At 45.9% G+C, this 18,918-nt stretch overlaps 2 protein-coding genes and 2 long non-coding RNA genes across 16 annotated transcripts in view; 2 read left to right on the top strand and 2 right to left on the bottom strand.

Moving 5' to 3' along the window:
- Nucleotides 1-11,677, top strand: part of RIPOR1 (RHO family interacting cell polarization regulator 1) — a 110,649-nt gene extending 98,972 nt beyond the window's left edge. For 10 of the 11 annotated variants that reach the window (XM_082229292.1, XM_082229297.1, XM_082229296.1 and 7 more), the window contains 9 exons: nt 519-634; nt 2,691-2,871; nt 3,728-3,863; nt 4,557-4,718; nt 5,826-5,984; nt 6,856-7,052; nt 7,354-7,437; nt 7,747-7,837; nt 10,667-11,677. In XM_082229292.1, coding sequence (XP_082085418.1) covers nt 519-634; nt 2,691-2,871; nt 3,728-3,863; nt 4,557-4,718; nt 5,826-5,984; nt 6,856-7,052; nt 7,354-7,437; nt 7,747-7,837; nt 10,667-10,764 — 1,224 coding nt within the window. In that variant the 3' untranslated portion in view covers nt 10,765-11,677. Of the gene's footprint in view, nt 1-518; nt 635-2,690; nt 2,872-3,727; nt 3,864-4,556; nt 4,719-5,825; nt 5,985-6,855; nt 7,053-7,353; nt 7,438-7,746; nt 7,838-8,445; nt 8,510-10,666 lie in introns of all 11 variants that reach the window. The other variant, XM_082229293.1, reaches the window with a different exon arrangement.
- On the bottom strand, nt 8,953-10,660 carry LOC309535899. The gene is made up of 2 exons (XR_014221413.1): nt 9,636-10,660; nt 8,953-9,468 (listed from the first exon to the last, which is right to left on the bottom strand). It is a non-coding gene; the product is annotated as an uncharacterized lncRNA (long non-coding RNA).
- Nucleotides 11,025-16,250, bottom strand: LOC309535901. Of its 2 annotated transcripts, none has more exons than XR_014221416.1 (2): nt 15,971-16,250; nt 11,025-11,923 (listed from the first exon to the last, which is right to left on the bottom strand). It is a non-coding gene; the product is annotated as an uncharacterized lncRNA (long non-coding RNA). The 2 variants fall into 2 exon arrangements; XR_014221417.1 differs by lacking the exon at nt 15,971-16,250 and adding an exon at nt 14,576-15,964.
- A 165-nt stretch (nt 16,251-16,415) lies between these two features.
- Nucleotides 16,416-18,918, top strand: part of CTCF (CCCTC-binding factor) — a 21,333-nt gene continuing 18,830 nt past the window's right edge. The window contains exon 1 of one of the 2 annotated variants that reach the window (XM_082229314.1): nt 16,416-16,545. The gene's annotated coding sequence lies outside the window, so the exon portion shown is untranslated. The remainder of the gene's footprint in view (nt 16,546-18,918) is intronic. The other variant, XM_082229313.1, reaches the window with a different exon arrangement.

Genomic DNA, 18,918 nt, shown 5'->3' with positions numbered 1-18,918 from the left:
CCAGCATCCTTAAGGGCAACCTGAAAGCTGCATGGCACCTGAGGAAAATGAGTCTGAATGTCTGCCACCTCCTTCCACATTCCATCTTGAGACAGATCAGATGGAGATTCCCTGGCTTCACTCTCAGCCAAGTTCCCCCTCCCTTTGTCCCCCACCCCTGGGCCAGCCAGCTTTGTTTACCATCCAGCCTGATAAAAAGAGTTCTGGAGAACTTAAAAGCTTGCACACAAGTTTTGTGACATTTTGGTTGTCCTGATAAAAGCTATTGCCCGAATATTGCTTTTGACATTATTCTTATGCTTTTATACTTATGAGATTAGAAGATGTCCCCTCCCTACAACTTTCCCCTTAGAAATTGTTCAGAGTTTCTCACTTCTCGAAGCTACAGCGGCTGCAACCACAGAAGCACCGGTGATCAGGGCTTGCTCTCATGGCCCAGAGTGTTTTGCTGGCAGACATAGGAAACAGCTGCCAGAGTGGACAAAGTGATACTTGTTTTCTTTCCCCTCACCCCACAGCAAAAGCAGGGTGTGTGCCTGAGCCGGGCCTCCAGCACCAGCCTGACGGTAGAGCATGCTCTGGAGAGTTTCAGCTTCCTCAATGCTTCTGATACAGAAGATTCAGATGATGACGGGTGAGTGAGGATGGGACAGGTTACTAGGGAACTCAGTGCAGGCTGCCAAAAGTTAAAGTGGGCATAAGCAGAACCCCAGCATGTTGGGATTCCGATCTGTATGAGAAGTGGGGACAAAGTAATATTAAGTTTTATAGCGAAAACTGATTGGAGGCTTGCAATGCAAAGGGGCAAAATTAGAAAACTCCTCATCCCAAAATGATGAGGTGTTAACTGAAGAAGGTGTGGCCTTCCAGTTCCTGCTGGACTACAGCTGCCATCATCCCAAACCACTGGCTGTCCTGGCCAGAGCAGGTTGGAAACTGGAATGCAAGTACCTTTGGAGGGCCACAGGCTTTCCCATTCCTGAACCACAGGAGCTTGCAAGCTTTTAACATTCTTGGCTAGCATGTGCCTGCCCTGGAGCTTCCTCACACTACTGAGGTTCTACAATTTTGTCCCAGGTGGTTATCCTGGAAGAGCAGCTGTCTTACAGGAACAAGGAATTCTGGGGAGGTCACCTTCTTCCTCTGTAGCAGCAAAAACAACAAATATACTAAGGCACCTTAAAAAACTAACAGATTTATTATTATGGCACTAAAGTACACAAAGTGTTTCTCCCACAACACCCCTTTGTTCAACCATCTTTGATGAGATGACAAACTGCAAATTCTGGCTATCAAATAACACCCTTACCGTAGCTTTAATCAGGTTGACCAGCTTCTGTATTCTCAAAGGGTCCTGTCTTCTCCAGTTGTGGCCTAAAAGTATATTTTCTCACACTCTCCAAATCCAGCATGGGCGGTCAAGTCCTCTGATAGCGCTGGTGACCCTTAACATGGTAAAACCTTCATAGGAGCATTGAAGGTGCCTCACACAAAGTCAGACCCTTGTTCCAACTTGCTCTGTATTGTCTTCACTGATTGGCTTTCCAATCTTCTTCAGGAACCTCCTGCATTCAAGTGCATCACAACTGAGCTGCAGCCTTTTCCTTCATAATGAACAAGCTTCTGTATTCAGGCATAACCAGGAGCATTGTACAGAAAGTCCAATGTGGATGTAGAATGGAAATATATCCAGCTTTTTCAAACCTATTCTTTTTTTTATTTGTATGAATATTACTACTACTTTTTTAAAAAAACAATCCACCTTGATTAAAGGTGGGCCAGATAACACTGATTCATTGGCCTACCTGTTGGCAATGCTCAGCTTAAGTTAGGATGAAACAGCCTAAGGCTGCTGACTCTCCTCCAGTTTATTTGTGTATCCTCTCCCTGTACCAGAACTTGAAGGGAGCTCAGACGTCTTTATCTCAGGATAGCTGGTTTTTATAAACGGGCCCACAGTTCAGGGGTAGTTTGGATTCTTAGTGGCTCCCTTGTCTGGCTGGGGCTCTGTGTTTGCTCCAGGCTAATGTCTCTGCTTGGCACGCTAAGAGACCCAGATGGACTTTTCCCACAGTGCCGATGCAGCTGCCGGAAATGAGCCTGGCTTGACAGGTGAATTCCAGCAGGCTGTGCTGCAACAGTGCCACTCAGCGGCCAGCCCGGGATATTGCAAGCAGGAATCTGTTCTCTTCCATCCTCTTCTTTCTCTGTAGAAAAGTAGACCAGTGGATAAAAGTGTTTGGGAGTGCTCTGTTGAGACACTGGCAGTCGAAGTTGCAGTGCTCACTCAACTAGATCCGTAACCCAGTTAGGGATATGATAACGGAAGAGGGTTTAAAGTCAATGGATTGATTTGTGTTACTCCATTAAATTTGCATGTTGGGTAAACGTTTGTGAGGCAAGAAGTATATGTTCTCATTTTCAGAAAAATCTTCTGCCAGATTAACGGGGAGACGCCTTTTTCAGTAGATTAAAGTTTGTTATATATTTGATTTTGCCAATTAATCAAGTAGATATCACAGCCCTAATTCAGACCTGTTCAGGAGCTTTTTGGTGTTACGTGGATGCTGGGACAAGCCAAATCATACTTGCAATGCATTTCAAAGTTCAGGGGTTGACAGAGTGAAGAAAGTTGGGCTTGCAAAGGACTGGACGCCTGCTAATATCTTCCCTGCTGGCTCTTTTCACAGGAAGGCTAGCAGTGCACAGCCTGCACCCCTGGGCAGGGTACCGGGACCCAGCGAGGCCGTTACTGAAGACACAGCTGGGTGCTTAAGCTCAGAGGGTGGCTCAGAGCCCATGAGCACTGGCAACGAGTTCCTCGACAGGGCCTTGGTCCTACACCTGAACCATTGCAATCGCTTGCTGCTGGTGAGTTCACAGTGAGGTTTCAGTGAAGAATGGGCTATGTCTTTCATTGTGCAAGATGATTGTCCTTGCATAAAAATGAAGATCAGGAGGGTTTGCAAGAGCTTTTTAAAAAAACAAAAACAAAATAAGGAATAAAACGAAATAAAAACACAATACAAATGCACATTTAAAAAAGCAGTACTATGAACAGATTTTTTTAAAAAACAAACAAACCACTCAACAGCCACCCACAATTAAAACTTTGCAAAGCCATATGAAGAAACGTAAGAAATAGATGCTAGGCAAAAACTTGGGGAGAGCATTTCATGGTTGGGGCTCCACAATGGAAAAGGCTCTGGTAGCCAGCCAGCAGGAACACCTGGAGCAAGGCCCTGTTAGATTAGCTCAGTATATAGGCAGGTTGATACCAAAGGAGGTCCTTCGATAACACTGGTCCCAGGCCTTTTAGGGCTTCCACATTCGAAACCAAGACTCTGAAATCTAGATGATGATGATGATGGACTACAATGCCCATCATTCCTGGCCATTGGCCATGTTGACTTGGGCTGATGGGAGTTGGTGCCCAGCAACATCCAGAGTTGGTTCCCCACCACTAGAGGGAACCTGAGACTCAGCCCTTCCCTTGGAACTCCTCCTCCTCCTCGTCTTTTCTGACCATCCTGTCAGTCGGACATCGCTCAAGTTGTTGAGTCCCAGCTTTGCCAGGCCTGCCCTTCTGTGTTGTTCTTGCACATGATACCTAACCAGGAGGGAGTAGCTACCTTACCTTAAAAGGGCTCTCCGTATGCCATGCACAGTATGAGCTGAGCTTGACCACCTCCACTAAGAATCTTTCCCACGTGTATCTGATTCCTAGAAACTGGGCACTTTTGGGCCCCTCCGCTGCCGGGAAATGTATGCACTCGACAGGCTGGTGAGGGAAGCACAAGTCCTGGAGATGGTCTGCCGCTTAGCAGAGGAGCGAGCAGGGACAGCCAGCTCTGCTGAGGAAGGTAAGGAAGAAAGAGGGCAGATGTGGAATGAATCTGGGGTTAGCTACATCAGTGCTGGAATAGGCACTTATTTGCAGGATACAGTGAGTCAACTGTTATTCTACAAAGGGTGTCTGCAAATATACAACAAAGCATGCAGCCAGGCTGTTTGTCTTTCTTCCATAGGGTAAGGTTGGCTTCCTGCTGCCTTGTCTTTGTAAGATACATTTATACCTGCAATAGTTGTTAGTTTTGCCCTTTCTCCCATGCTTTGTTTTTTATATTTAAAAAAGGTTTTTTAAAGCATTGTGTCTGCCTTTATTCAATGTAACATTCCCTGAACCCCTTTCTTTAAAAGAACAGTTTTTAAAGAGTTGTAAAACTAAACTGAGAATGGGGAAGGGAGGAGATGTTGACCTTACAGCTGCTAGCCAATCAGAGTTGTGCACAGCAATTTTCTGCAGACCTTTGCAACTTGAGCTCATCCTGCAGAGGAATGGGTACAGTTGACCATAAATATGGTGAGTGTACTTTTAGAGCATTGCTGACTGCTGTTTTCAATGTAAATTTGTATAGGATACTTTGCAGGGGAGGGCAAGAGAGACATTTGTGGAGCTTCTAAGAGTAAGACTGGTTCAGGGGGAAATGTTCCTCCTGGTGTTATTCTCATAACCAGAGGTCTAAGCTGTCTATGTCGTCTTTTTCTCCTCTCAGTGGTAGAGTTTTCTTCATGGAAGGAGGGAGTATTGCTCTTCTGGGACAACTGTGTGGTCATGCCTAATCTATACACCTGCCCTGTAGAAAAATTCCTGCAGACACTCAATTCCCAGTATGCGGCACGAATCAACGAACGCCAGCAAGGCCTGGCAGATCCAGGTGGGTGTGAGTTGGACACAGGACAGTACTTACTATATGCTTTACTTCTCTCTCCACTGCCCCCAATTTCATCTTACGTTCTGCAATCTTTTTTATATTCTTTGCAATTCAAGCATGAACCTGCACATTGTGCACCATCTATCCTTTAGCTAGTGAAGGGCAAGGGGCTAATACCTTGACTGCTAGAAGTCCTCCTCAATCCCACGCCGGCTTTGACATTTCACAGTATCATACAGTTGGAAGGTACCTTGGAAGCTATTTAATCCAACCCGAGTTTACCACTTCATAAGGCAAATTGTTCCACTGTTGCAACGTTTACTTTTAGGAAGTTTCTCCTAGCACTTATCTTAAATGTGTTTTCTTGCAATTTCCACCCATTTCTGGAGCAACAGAAAACAAGCCTGTTCCATCTTCTCTGTCACAGCCCTTCAGATATTTGAAGACTGCTATCACGTCTTCCCCTAAGCACACCTGTGTCTTTCAGGCATTCCTCATTCCACTTGGTTCCCAGCTTTATGTTCCAGCAGGCATGGCTCATATTTCATGTTGTCAGGGGTCCAGATGCTTGGGATTTTTTAATGAATGAATCTGGGGGTTCCCCAAGTGCTGAATTCTGGGCCAAATATCCATTCCTATGCTTGTGCCGTATGCTTCTTTTATGAGGAAGGTGTGTATGGTTAGAGGACAAGGGTCATTTTTGATGCCCTAAAATTCACTTTCATAAAGGAGTGACTCCTAGGGAACCTTTGAGCCATTCTTTGCCTTAGACTTAGTTCAGCATTTTTTGTATTGAGATATGTTAAAGACTGATTGTACTCCAAATAACAGTATAACTGACCCATGATTTGTTTGTTGGAGTTGACTATGATTGAACTGTTGAGGGTGGTGGCAAAATGAGTGTAACTCAGAATGAACTCCTCAAAGCTTTATTCATATCCAAAGAGTGAACCCACCCCAGACCTTGTTCCCAGGGACTGTTCCCAAGTCCCTACCATCCTCCAGCCCCATTCAGAAGCCTGGGTGTAGTTGCAAGACCCTTGCCATATGATTGGTGCATCTACCAAGTATTTGGGAGCCACCTTGACAATGGTTTTTTCCCTGCCACAGTGTGCGTGAAGCTGGTGGAGGAGTTTCTGCAGCGTAGACTGCCCAGGCGCCAGGGGAGCTGTCAGGCTGAGCAGATCACTGTTTTCCAATACTGGAGCCACTTTGAGGCTCTGCCTGTCTTGACGCTGGACTCTTACATCATGGAGTTGGCAGAGGAAGGTATGTTGTGTGACTTGTGAAGATTCATGGAGGGTTCCCACATGCATGTTGTGATGCCTGATAGCAGCAACATCAAGTGAAGACTTGCACATGTGACCATACCACTTGGCTCAAATGCCCCTTAAAGGGTTTGATCATCACCCTGCCCATCACAAGGGCATTTTTTAGGGGAGGCTATTCCTTCTACCTATTAGAGGCCTGCTTTAAAGCCACATAAAGGGATCTCATTAAATTTGTCCTTAAGTGACCCAGGAGTTAATGCCATTCGCTGGCATTGTAATTCCTGCTTGTAGTTCAAGCAGATGCAACTTGCATTTATTGGAAATGTTGCAAATTATGGAATACTTGAAGTTAGCAATGACAAACCTACAAGGTGACTGGATATATTACCATACATAATAATGTGCTATGTTAAATCATTAATATTAGCGGAGGATGGAGAAATGATGATACTGTACATCTTATTGCTGCAGTTAGAACGACTGTTAGTCAAAACTGGAAAAAATAAAGGTTCCATCAATTATAGATTGACTATTATAAATTTGGGTTATAATGTATATGCATGATGGGAGTAATTTAAAAATGCTGTAATGATTTATATATTTGTTTTATAAATTTATTTACTCGTTAATTTTGGATTGCTTAAATTAAAAAATTTCAGGGTTGTAGCCAACCAGCTTTCACTCAAGAGTAGACCCAGAGGTCTATCTATTTCAGTGAGTCTAAGTGGCACTAACAGTGGATACAATAACCCTTTGTGTCTGGTCTTCAGCTTTCCCAGATGTATTCCTGAAAAGGAGTATGTAAATGAACTTCATAAATAAATAATGATGTAGCTAACCATGGAGCTGGTTCTGCCTTCACACTGTAGTGCTGCTAGCACAGAACCTGAATTCTGATGACCAAGACGTGGTCCTGAAGGCCCTGAAGCGTGTTCCTGAGAGCCGGCTTCGTAAGGATGGGCTGAAAGCCTTAAGCCTGCTTCTTGTCGAAGGAAACAGCAAGGTTGTCGGGGCCGTGTCAGCACAGTTGCGCAACCTTTCAGAGAACCCTGGCTTCCGGGAACGGGTAAATATCTACTGCGCTGGTCCTATTGTTGGGAGGGGATTTATTGATCAGGAGATAGCCTGGTTTCAGGTGCAGCTACACTACAGATTGCTAAAGCATGTTGGAAGCAGTTGAACTTTCTTGATTCCTCCTGAAGAACTCTGGGAGTTGCATGAAGTAGCTGAGCGTGCTTTATTAGTCATTGGTTGCTGATTTCTTGGTTGGGTGTTTTGTTTGTTGCCACCCATCTGTCTCAAGAAACAAAAGGTGTGTGGTGTACAGAAAGGGGGCACAAGCAGGCTGACTGACGTGTCTTTCCCAGGCCCTGGTCTGTTACCTTGAGCAGCTGGAGGATGAAGAGGTGCAAACACGGATTGCAGCCTGCGCAGCTCTGGGCTGCCTTAAGGTGAGGGCTAGATGGAAGCTTTTCTCAAAGGTTCTAATATATTTACTAACTGACATTCAGGAGTTTTCTGGATGTATCTCACCCTCTGTACCTGATCATTTAAAAAACAAGACTTTGTTGTATGGAAGGGAGGGAAGCCTTCTCAGTGATTGCACACTACAAGGTTTGGTTGAGCAACTGTCTGGGGTGCAGTGGGCTTCAATATCCTGTATTTGTGTATTGGTCTTCCACCTTATTTGTAGCTTTGGGTTTTGTTTAGAGGAGCTAAAACTTGATAACATCACCTTCTTTTACATTTCCCTCCAATAGGCCAAGGAGAGTATTGAGCAGCTGGTGTACTTGTGCCAAACGGACAAAGAGGCCGTACGAGAGGCAGCCAAACAGAGCCTAATGCTGTGTGGTGAGTGCCCTTCCCTTCCCTTGTTTTCAGACATAGTTCTCTCCCGTCTCACCTGGGCAGGGCAGGCAGCTCCCTTTATGACAGTGGTTGACAAGGGACACATTCCCTCTGGGGAATCCATTGGGGCTAAAGTCAGCAGTGTGCAGGGCCAGAGCCTGAGGTGGGTGGGGCTACCTTTTTCATTCTTTCTCCCTCCCCCCCCCCCTTGCTACTCAACAGGCCACTCAGAAAGAGACAGACCACTTCTTCCAAAAATTTAAACCAGTAGGTTGCAGAGGGCTTTGGAAACCAGGCTAAAGGCTATATGCAGCCCACCCTGCCGGTTGTCCACTCCTGCCTTGTGGCTTGTTGCGGGGTGGGGTCTGGCTCCATGTGGTGCTGGAATGAAGCTCACTCTATACTAGATGGCTAGGCAGAACTTCTCCTGCCTGTTTGGCCATAGATTTATGCTCTTAAATACCCCCTATCTATTCCTTGATCTCTTGCTAGTGTCCACAGCATAGGACAGAGCACCCTCTTGGCCCTACATTGCTGCTCACTTAGTGAGAGTTGATATGGAACACTGAGAGTGGAAAGCACTAAGCAGTTGTTGTTTATCATTTTGTTAGATGGCACTGAGAGAACCATCTGATTGGCTAACTAGACTTCCGGGTCATGACAGCAGCTGCACAGGTTGGGATGTGTTGGCCAGTCCATTCTTCCCCCTTCCCACTGTGCTGCATGCTTTATTGGTGTCTCTTGTCCTGGACCCTGTTGGTCTTTATCTTGTCAGGTCTTTTGTCTCAGCTCAATCCTCCTAGTGCGCTTGTGTTCTGGCTATGTCTTTGTCACTGTTGCAAAGGGAATGGCACACCTGTTGAGGGGCTATGATCCAGATTACATAGGAAGTTGCCTTCTGCCAGGTCAGACTGCTTGTCCATCTTGCCCAGTATTGTCTGTTCTGGAGCGGCAGTGGCTCTCCCGTATCTGGCTGTGGTTTTCCCATCACCTACTTGTTGATCTTTCCACTAGAGATGGCAAGCACTCACCCCTGGGATCTTCTGCATGCAAAGCAAGTTCCACTTTCCTACCCAGACAGGCCTTTTAGATCAGGGGCTTGGCACTGAAAATGCCCCTATGCTTTCTGGTAGCAAGAAGCGTGTAGTTCATCTCTTCCAAATGAAACCTGCCTTCCCAGCTAAAGGTGTCTTCTGTTTTTAAGAAGTTCGAAACACCTGGAAGATGAAGGGCTTCTCAAAGGCGCACTACTTAGGCTCCTCCTGCATTCTATTAGTGATGGGCGACTAACTTCTGAGAGCTGAAAGGGGTTTAACTATAAGGTTAGGATGATGGCCTGTTGGTGTCTATGTTGTCGAGTATGACAACATTCTTGTCATAGGGCATATTTCTTTGAATTGCACCCTGGGGTTTTCTGCTACCACTGGTGGGTGTAAAGGCCTCTTGCCCCCATCCCTGCATTAGCCAGTTACAAGGCCAAGCACACCCTTCACTGAGCAGCAGGACATCCTTCACAGCATCTCTTGAGAGCTTCTGCCTACACCCTTGGCTTCCCCTACTGTTCATATGCTGCAACTGCAAGCCCCAGATTGGGAAGATAGGTTTCAGGGGGGGAAGCTTGAACACACACCAATCTCCCATTCCCACCACCCTTCTCACTATATAGAAAGATCTGGCAACTTCTGTTTCAGTGTATCTGAAGAAGTGTGCATGCACACGAAAGCTCATACCAAGAACTAACTTAGTTGGTCTTTAAGGTGCTACTGGAAGGAACTTTTTTATTTTATTTTGACACACCAACCGTTATCACTAGAAACTAGGAGCCCAGGAGTCAGCACTGGCACAGAGCTGGTTGTATTTGTTATGGAGTGGGGTGAGATCCACAGGATCTGGCACGGCACCCTGTAAATCTTCTAAAATGGAATGAAATCTGGACAATAGTTTTTAATAATTTAAAAGGGTTTTTTGTTGGGGTTACACAACCCATTTCACAGACCCACTAGCAGATCATCAAAGTGCAGCGGGAGGGGATTGTCAGCAGTTGCAATGCCACAAAAACTGTGTCGATCCAGGTGCCTGAATGGGGGGACCTCTTGCAATCAGGTCCTGCTTGTGGAGCTTCTCGTGGGCATCTGGTTGGCCACTGTAAAAACAAGATACTGAGCTAGATGAGTCATTGACCTGTTGTAGCAGACAGACTCTTCTTATGTTCCCTTTTAAGTTCTGCTTAAAGCAGCATGCCTGTTGCGGAGGGTATTTACAAGTTCTAAAGTACTGCAAACAAGCAAAGATCAGCACAGGTACAAAATGAAGGGCAAATTCAAATAGAATAGTGCAGTCATGCGCCAATTTGAACATGCAGAGGAAGCAGGACAATTGTTAAATGACTGACTCAGGACAGAAAAGGGCACCTGGAAACCAACAGTGTTCAAAAGCTACTAAATGAGCTCTTCAGATGTATCAACTGGCCATTCCTACAAAGGGTAAATTCTTGTCAGTAATCATATAGCCTCATCAGTCTTCATTGTTTGATTGGGGAACTGGGTTCACACTCAAGAAAATATGAATGGACCATCATCAGCAAACAATATTGACCATACATTAATTTGGAAGTGTAATCTTATAGATGGCCACACAGCTGGTTGGATCACCCTTAGGCAGCCAAGCAATGAAGTTTTATGAAATTGGGTGGGGGAGGGAATCACCCGTTTTCAGGTCAGTGTGTTGCCAAGGATGATGACAGGGGAATTTTATGGTCTGACTCTGTAGACATGTGCAAGGCTGGGGCAAACCATATCCTAATTAACAGCTGATTGCTTTATCTGCTTGCAGGAGAAGATGGGAAATCTGCTCATCGACGTCTAGAAGAGTCTCTTGACAGTTTGCCCCGAATCTTTGCCCCGGGGAGCATGGCCAGCACTGCGTTCTGAAGGGTGCCACACAAACTGACCAGCCAGATCCTTTTGGGACCCAGACTTTGCATGCCACAGAACTTCAAGTCACACAGACTGGGGTCAGACTAGTGTGCCATAGACTGGGCAGCTCTTTGCCCCTAAGCGCATGCACACACTGCAGTATTAGCATCACCCACACGCTGTCTTATGTGGAGGATGCCTTTTCCTAGCCCCAATGGCTGCTTCACTCATGGAACTAACATGAGTACAAGACACTGAGAGATCTGCTTGTTTCCTTTCCTACAGGAGCCCACGGGGCTGAGGGATTGAGTATGGCTCTCTGCCATTTGCCAGGATCAACATGCCACATTTTGGAGAAAAACAACAGCTGAGCATTATGGCCATGGCAGAAAGTCTCAGTTGCTAAAGCCATCTCCCATTTGAAACAAACTTGGAAGAATGTTTGTGTGTTCTTGAAGTCCCACTTAGTGTTCAACTTGCTCTTAGCTTGCCCATGTCCTCCACCCTCTGGGGCTGTGAATACTGCAGGAAATTGGGACCAGGTATATTCTGCTACTGAGAAGCTGCAAACTCTTCTCTCGGTTCTGAGAGGTGGGGGGAAAGAAAGTGCACAACAATTACAGGAGAGAGTTTCCCACCTCCCAGTGGAGGAGGAAGAAAGGACAGATTGTTTTTAACAGTGGTGCTGTGGCAGATGGAAACAACATGGATAGACAAACGCTGCCACTTCTTTGGCTATTTTATTATTTTTATTTACACATTTGTTTGGGGGGGAGGTTGCAAACAAAAGCAAAAAGTCTTTTCTATAAAATCTCTATAATTTTATCTGTATATCTACATAGATATATAAATATATATAATGTAATTATCGAGAGGTTTGGCTAATTTTGACTTTAAGCCTGAAATAAAAAGAAGTTTGAGCAAGTGAGTTGGGTGTACATCATTTTGTGACTGCTGCTGTGGAGTTTCCCTAACCAAACTGGGAAGGAGTGAGGTGTTGTGAAACCTCAAGTGGTCAAAAACACCTTAGGTAACTCAAGTCAACAAAGTACAGCATTGAAGTTTTTCAGTGGTTTTACAGGTGGTGAAATAAAAAGGAAGATGGACTGAGCTTCTTTCCAGAAGTGAAAGGGGAACGCTGAAGACCACAGGCAACAAGTCATCCTTGTCCTTCCTGCAGTACAGAAAATAGAAATGGAAACCATTATTCATCGATTTTCAATATTCATACCCTGCCTTGTTAAATAAGGTTCTCTGAATATGATAGACAGACAGATAGATAGATAGATTAGACAGACAGACAGACAGACAGATAGATATAAATCAATACAGCAAATTCACACTGCATTAAAGTGAATAAGGAAGTCTCTTCTCCTATTGGAGCCCTCTGGATCTCTGAAAACTGTCATGTTCTGACAACGTATTTCTAAACTTTTAACAAACTGGACAGGAAAGGAACATTAAAATATTTATTTGGTACTATGTTTATGTGTGTTTGGATATCAGTTAAAGAGAATAACTTGTACACCAGAAATAAAACCGACACAGTTGAAGCCTCACATTTGACTTTCAACTTCTGTGGAAAGAAAGAAAAAATCAATACAGCAGCAAAAGCAAGCTGCCAAATTTAACAATCTTAAAGATATTAACAGTGCAATCCTATATATTTTTAGTCAAAAGTAAGCCCCTCTGAGTTCAAGACAGCTTACACTCATTTAGGTAGGTATAGGATTGTAGTGCAAAACACTAAAAAGTTAACAGGAAGATGAAATTCAAGGAGAGTAATCTGAAAAAGTTCATTGAAATAGGTCTTTCCTGCCTATCTGAGAGCAAACAACAAAAGGGGCAGGTGAACCCCCTTGGCATGTTATTCCAGATCTGAAAAGGCCCTGTGGTGGTGAGGGAACTTAGAGCAGGGCCTCAGAAGACGAAGATGTTAAGACAGGTTTCATATAAAGAAAGGTGATTCTTGAGATAACCTACGCTGAGAATTCTTTGGGGATGTCTCCTGAAAACATTAGTTCAATGTGTCTGCAATTTGAAAAGAAGCAAAGGTGCTGAACAAGATGCAACATAATTCACATTTTTTTACAATTAATGCAGGTATGTGCCCCCCCGCCCCGAGTATGGATCAGAAATATAGGGGGAGGGCAAAGGGCTAAAGTCTGGGGACTTACTTAAAAAAAAAGTAACACAATTGTAAACTGCGTTGATAGAATCTCATCTAGTTTGACAGTAAGAAAATAAGAACATTACTCCAGTTGTCTGGGAGCACTTGATGCAGTGTTTTTGAATCAATGCCTGAATGAGAGCTGCACATAGGCTGTTAGGTAAGAACAGAAAATACATTTTGAAAGTGGATAAATACAGGTTAGGTAAATGCGCTTATAAAAATATGCATGTGCCCATGAATTTCCCTGTACCACCTGTGACTCCAAAAAGCTCCTACACCCAGAAACTAGCATAAACATGTCCAACTTACATTAACCTAGAGTCACTGGGCAAAATGAGCTCTTTAATGAGGAAAGCCCAAGGATATATGGATGTAAAGTACATTAAAACCAAGGTTGTTCCTAAATTAATTCTTCCTTGGCTTGTGACATCAAAATGATGTGTCTTGAGATCCTCAGCTTGAATGGATCCCTTTAGCATAGAGATGGGGAACCCCTGTACTTCCAGAGGTTGCTAGACTATCATAGTTTTTGACCATTGGCCATACTGACTGGGACGGGGGGCATTTAGCCATCTAACCACACCTGGAGGGCCACAGTCTCCCTTTCCCTGATGAGGAATATTTCACTCCTGCGAAAGACCCAGCTATTTTCCCTGTATAATTGTTTCGTTGGAGTTTCTTATTGGCACTTTCCTAGGTTTCGTTTCCACATGGTTACTTCACTAAGATGTATTGAAAGTGCCCTAAGTTGCTTCCCTAGCCTGCCACTGGGATGAAATGCATAACTTTGAATTAGTGTCTGGACTATACCACTTCAGGTGGAAGTTCCTGTGATTGTGTAGAGGTAACTCGCAGCTTATATGAGGGTTTGGTTTCAGGGGTCCATGTGCAAATGCAAAATAGTGTAAAGTCAGGAACCTCTGGAACTGCTTTCCCCATGACCATCCCTACCTGTCTACAGCAGCCTTGCCCTTGGCCTAACTTACTGCCCTCTGGGAAGGATGTGCAAAGCCCAGGGCCCTCATGTAACCTTCCCAGAGCCCAATAAGCAAAATGGAAGGCTTAAAAATATTTTTTTTTTTTGCAGTGGGTTTTCTCTGCTCTCCATTTATTTACCCACTGCCCAAATAAAGTTGTGATGTAGGAGAAATCAGTGTAAGCTACATACGTTCAGCTGTACTTGTACCTGCCTCTCCCATACAAAGAATAAAATACCTTTTGAGAGAGAGCACACATTCTGTTAACATTGCTACCCTATTAGCTAGGGGATTTTTAAAGTACCCACAGGCCACCTGCAAAGCCTGAGACAATTCATACAAGGCAAACGATTTCCAACATCTATGATTGCTGCTGTCTGGTTTTCTAGTGGGAAGCATTGAGTCATGCTTCCCATGAGGTCCACCAAGAGTAAAATGGCCATCCAGCAAATCCAGAAGTAGATGTTTGGGGATTTCTTGGCCAGCAGGTTCATCACTGCCTATGCTCAGCATTAAATTCTTCCCTAGCTGTTTTTAGCTGGTGTAAGCAGATGGAAGTGGGGAGGTTTCCCTGAAGCTGTCGTTTGAGAGGAAAACTGGAAAGGGCCAGCCCCAGGTAGGGGTGGTCCTATGCATTGTTCATTCTAGTGCCCGCCCCACCCCCTAGCAGGCATACCTGTCAGTAATGGTTGGCAGCAGCAACAGTGATGCTTTCAGCAATGCTGGATGGCAGGGACTAGCTACTATGTTAATTTCCCTCAATACCTTGCAACAGCACTTTGTCAGGGGTGTTGTGTTGGCCCACAAAAAATAAAGGGGAACTCAGGGCAGGTATCAGAGATGTTGGGACCCTGATGGTTGCCCTGGAACTGGAGATAAAAGGGTTGGACCCAGACATAGTCATCCTCTTTTTGCCAAGAGAGGAAGACAGGTGACAGATGCATAGGGAAAGCCATGAAGCTCACTGGTGACCTTGGGCCAGTCACTGCCTCTCAGCCTAAGCTGCCTCACAGGGTTCTTGTGAGGATGAAATGGGGAAGAGTACCATGTACACCACCGTGAGATTCGTGGAAGATAAAGGTGGTATATAAATGTAATTAATAAAAAAAATAATGTTGATTTCTTCTAGGAGAGAACTGTTCTTTTGTAGAAAACTCTGTTTCCCTTCAAGATGGCACCTTCTGCTGCAAGGCCACAAAAATTACCACAGCTCCAATTAAAGAACTAGGATTAATTAAAGAATAGGGATTAGAGATATATAGAGGATATTTTGTGGTGAGGGGAGGTATATAAATACCATTAAAGTAGAAGAAATGTATTTAAAAACAACCACCAAACATATAGTCACTACATTCATGTTACATATGCAGCAAGGAACACCCTGAATACTGTAACTATAATTCACTGGCTCCATAAGGACAGGTAAGGGGGTTCTAGATAGAGCTACTTCCCATTTTAGAAACCAAGCACCAATTGAAAGTAAAATCTAAACTGCCTGAATGTGGAATGGGACACAAGCAAATCTCTCTAATACGTTTTCTGCTGAATTTCTGATAATCACTTTCAACTACAAACTGCTCTCCTCTTAGATATTTCAAGGGAGGCGGGAACCCTTCACTAAGAATTGAGATGGGTTGCAGTTAGTTTACCTACATTCCATGTACAGTACATATCCTAACAAATACTGTATGGACTTTGAAAGGACATCAACCCACCTGTTGTGATCCTTTCCCTGATTATTACTTTCAAATAAGACAAATGAGATTTGAAAAGCAAACATCCCCATGACTTTTAAAGATTGTAGATCTTTAAAATTTTAAAAGATTGTAGATCCCACCACCACTCCAATCTTTTGGGTATCAGGGCTTTAATGGCTGTGCATCAAATTAAAAAGGACAGCAGTGTTTCTCACCACAGATATACACTGAGAGGTGGCAGCTTTGCCTGTTGAATTTCTGCCTACTAAGGGATTGTTAAAGGTTTAATTCTAATATAAAAATAAGTAGCATCTCTATTTTGAGGCAAAGGTGTGCAATCACAAACTGCCTCTGACAAGCTGCAGTTAACTTACATATCCAAGCTCGTCTATTTTGCTTCTGGACACGTTTGCACCAATTTGCTCCTGATTATACCAACACGACGCCCGTGACACCCCTGCCCGTTGACAGAGGTTTTCCTTTCCCGGCAGGTGGCAACAGGGCCAACGTCACCTCAAGAGGGCGCCACACCGCGGAACCAATCCCTTTGCCCGCGCTTGCAACGTGCAAGTGCTCTGCACCCTCGGCCCAGGCCGCGCGTGACGTCACAGCGCCACCCGCCCTCACGTCCGCCGCGGCCCTTCTAGGTCCTCTATTTGAAGTTGGCGCCCAGCGGCTCCTCCCATGGTGCTCCGCGCGGCCGCTTCTCCCGCTCCCTCCTCCCTTCGCTCGGCTTCGGCGGCCGCGGCTGCCGGGCTGGCGCAGGCGCACTGTTCCTCTCGGCCGCCATTTTGTGTCCGAGGCGACTGTGGAACGATTAAACCGCGAGCTGGTGCTGGGCGCTGGCGGCGGCCGCTAGCGGCGGGGCAGCGGCAGTAGGAGCTCCGCAGGGCCCGAGCGGGGCGGGGCCCGGGGCAGCAGGGGCGGCCCGGAGGCGCCTCCGGGACAGGTAAGCAGCGCGGGGGGTTTGCAGTCGCTTTCTCCGGCCTCTAGGTGTCACGATGGGGCTCGGGCTGGGACCCGCCGCGGCGCCGCCGATGGGGAGCGGGGCTTTGTCTCCCTCTACCGTCCCCATCGCCCTGATGCCGGCCTGGTACTGCCGCCCATCGGCCTCCCAGTGCAGCGCCTCTGCCGGAACCAGGCCGAGCCTGGATAAATAGACAGAGGCGCGGCTGCTTAGCTCGGCCTTGCCCAACCCGCCGCCGCCTCACCCTCTCCGCCGCCGCCAACCACGGCCTGCTGGAGTGACTCGCTTTTTATTTAACTCGTCCGCCATTATGGAAACGACTAACCCCGGGCGTTCCTGTCCCCGCCAAAAACCTCTATTCAAAACACCCACCCGCCCGCCTTGATCCTGGCCGAGTCGATTGGGTTTCCTCCCCCCCCCCCCGTTTCCCAGCTCCTCCCGAGCCGCCCCCATTAACCTGCGGCCTAATCCTGCCACCTCCCGCCTCTTCTGGCTGGCTTCTCGTTCCGCCCGGTCGCCTCCGCCCCGCGTCGATTCCTGCCCGTCTCCGCTTCTGCTTTTCTCTCCCTCCTCCCCATGCCCGGACGTCCTCGTCCCGTCCCAGCTGACCGTCCCCGGCCTGCTCCGTCCGCGTCCTTTTCCCCCGACGATGGTCCTGCGTGTCCGCGCTGCCCGTCCCTGCCCGCCTGCTCCCGCCGGCCGCCGCCTCGCTGTGCGCGCTGCGGAGTGAGAGGCGCTGCGAGCTCAAGATCGGGACTCGAGCTCCCTCTTGCAAGGCAGGCTGAGCTGCAGCGCCATGCAGCGCGGGAGAGCGCCAGGCGGGGACGCCCGAGCTCGCCCGCCCGGCCTGGAACCGGGAAGGAGCTCACGCGGGGCTCCCCTTTTCACCTTTACCGGGGAAGGTCCTTTCGTAAAGTTAGGATGGTGTCAAGGATGGGGGGGAAGACATCACGATCTCACTCATCCCCCCAGTCATGACTTTGGCCTCGACGCCACCACCTAATCCCGATTATCTTTGTGCAGATACTATTTTTAAAGGGGGGGGGGAGTAATACTTCAAGGGAAAGCCCTCTAAAACTGCCAGAAAATTGGGCCACGCAATTCGGGAGGTTGTAGAGATCTTCCTTTATACATCCTCAGGCCGTAAATGCAAGAAGGTTTGGGGGAGGGGGATCTCACAGCCCTGAAGAAGAGAAGTCTACTACTACTTTGACTCTATATCTTCCTGAAGGTTCTCCTGCGGTTTTATTTTAAGAAAAGAACTCTTTCACAAAGGGAATATACCAGAAATTTGCATATTACTTTATATGCCTTGTTTTAAAATATATTGCTCTAAATATATGCTGTCACTTTAATCTGAGCAGTTGAGAACATGCTTGAGGTTGCTAGTGTGAAATTGGTGGGCCTGTTAGATGTATTTCTCCAAAGTAGGTTAGGGTGAGTGATAGCAAGTTGCCCAAGCCATCCTGGGTAATCTTGACGGATAAGTCATAATTGCATCACACTAGTGAGCTGCCTTCTAAAATGGGGAGAGGAGGGGTATTGGTCATAGCTAGCCAGCTTTGATTCTGACTATTTAGTTACAGTTACATGTTCTTTACAGAATGAGGTGGTCCATGAGGGGAGATTTAAGTGAAATAATAGACCCATGCTACTATAATTATATTATGCTAGCCCATAGTTGGTGCAGCATCTTGATGTAGCTCATGCTTCTATGTTGTCAGTAGCCATCATTGCTGTTTTGCTGTAATAGTTAGAATTCTGCTTGATTTCCAAAAAAAGATTCTTTTGGGCTCCCAGTATTGTAGTGATTGTCTGAATAGTCATTTAAACCTAAAAGTGTATTCCAAACTAGTATCCCTCACCCACATATATTTTAAAACACAGTTCTAAAGTCTTGCCCATTTGTCATTCGTCTGTCACTTTCTAGTGCAAATGAGTCATCTCTAAATAACCACAGTAAGCTCTTTTATGGGTTACATTCTGTTTCTTATTTTACTTTCAAACTTTCCTACCATGAAAACAGCTTACCTTGTGTGCTCCTTAACTTACTCTTTTGCAGGCTTTGGGCAAGTAGTGTACTGTACAAAGTGGTGCAAGGGAACAAATGAATTTGAGAGGCGGGGAGTAACTTAATCAAGGCTACTCTGACATATTCATGCTAATCTGATGGTGTTAGAGTTGGCTTATACTGGCGGCAGTAGATTCTATTGAGCAAAAGTTAACTTGTTGGGACTAGGCTGCACTGACATCTGAAAGACATGCCTATGTAACAGTGCACTGTAGTTCCATTTATTTCATTGGGGATTCCAGGACAGATAAAAGAAAGTACTTATTCACATAGAACATAGTTAA

This window comes from Podarcis vaucheri (genome assembly GCF_965113315.1).
Source record: "Podarcis vaucheri genome assembly, chromosome: 7".
Lineage (NCBI taxonomy): Eukaryota > Metazoa > Chordata > Lepidosauria > Squamata > Lacertidae > Podarcis > Podarcis vaucheri.
Note: the sequence above shows the minus strand (reverse complement) of the source record. Positions and strands in the feature narration are given on the sequence as shown.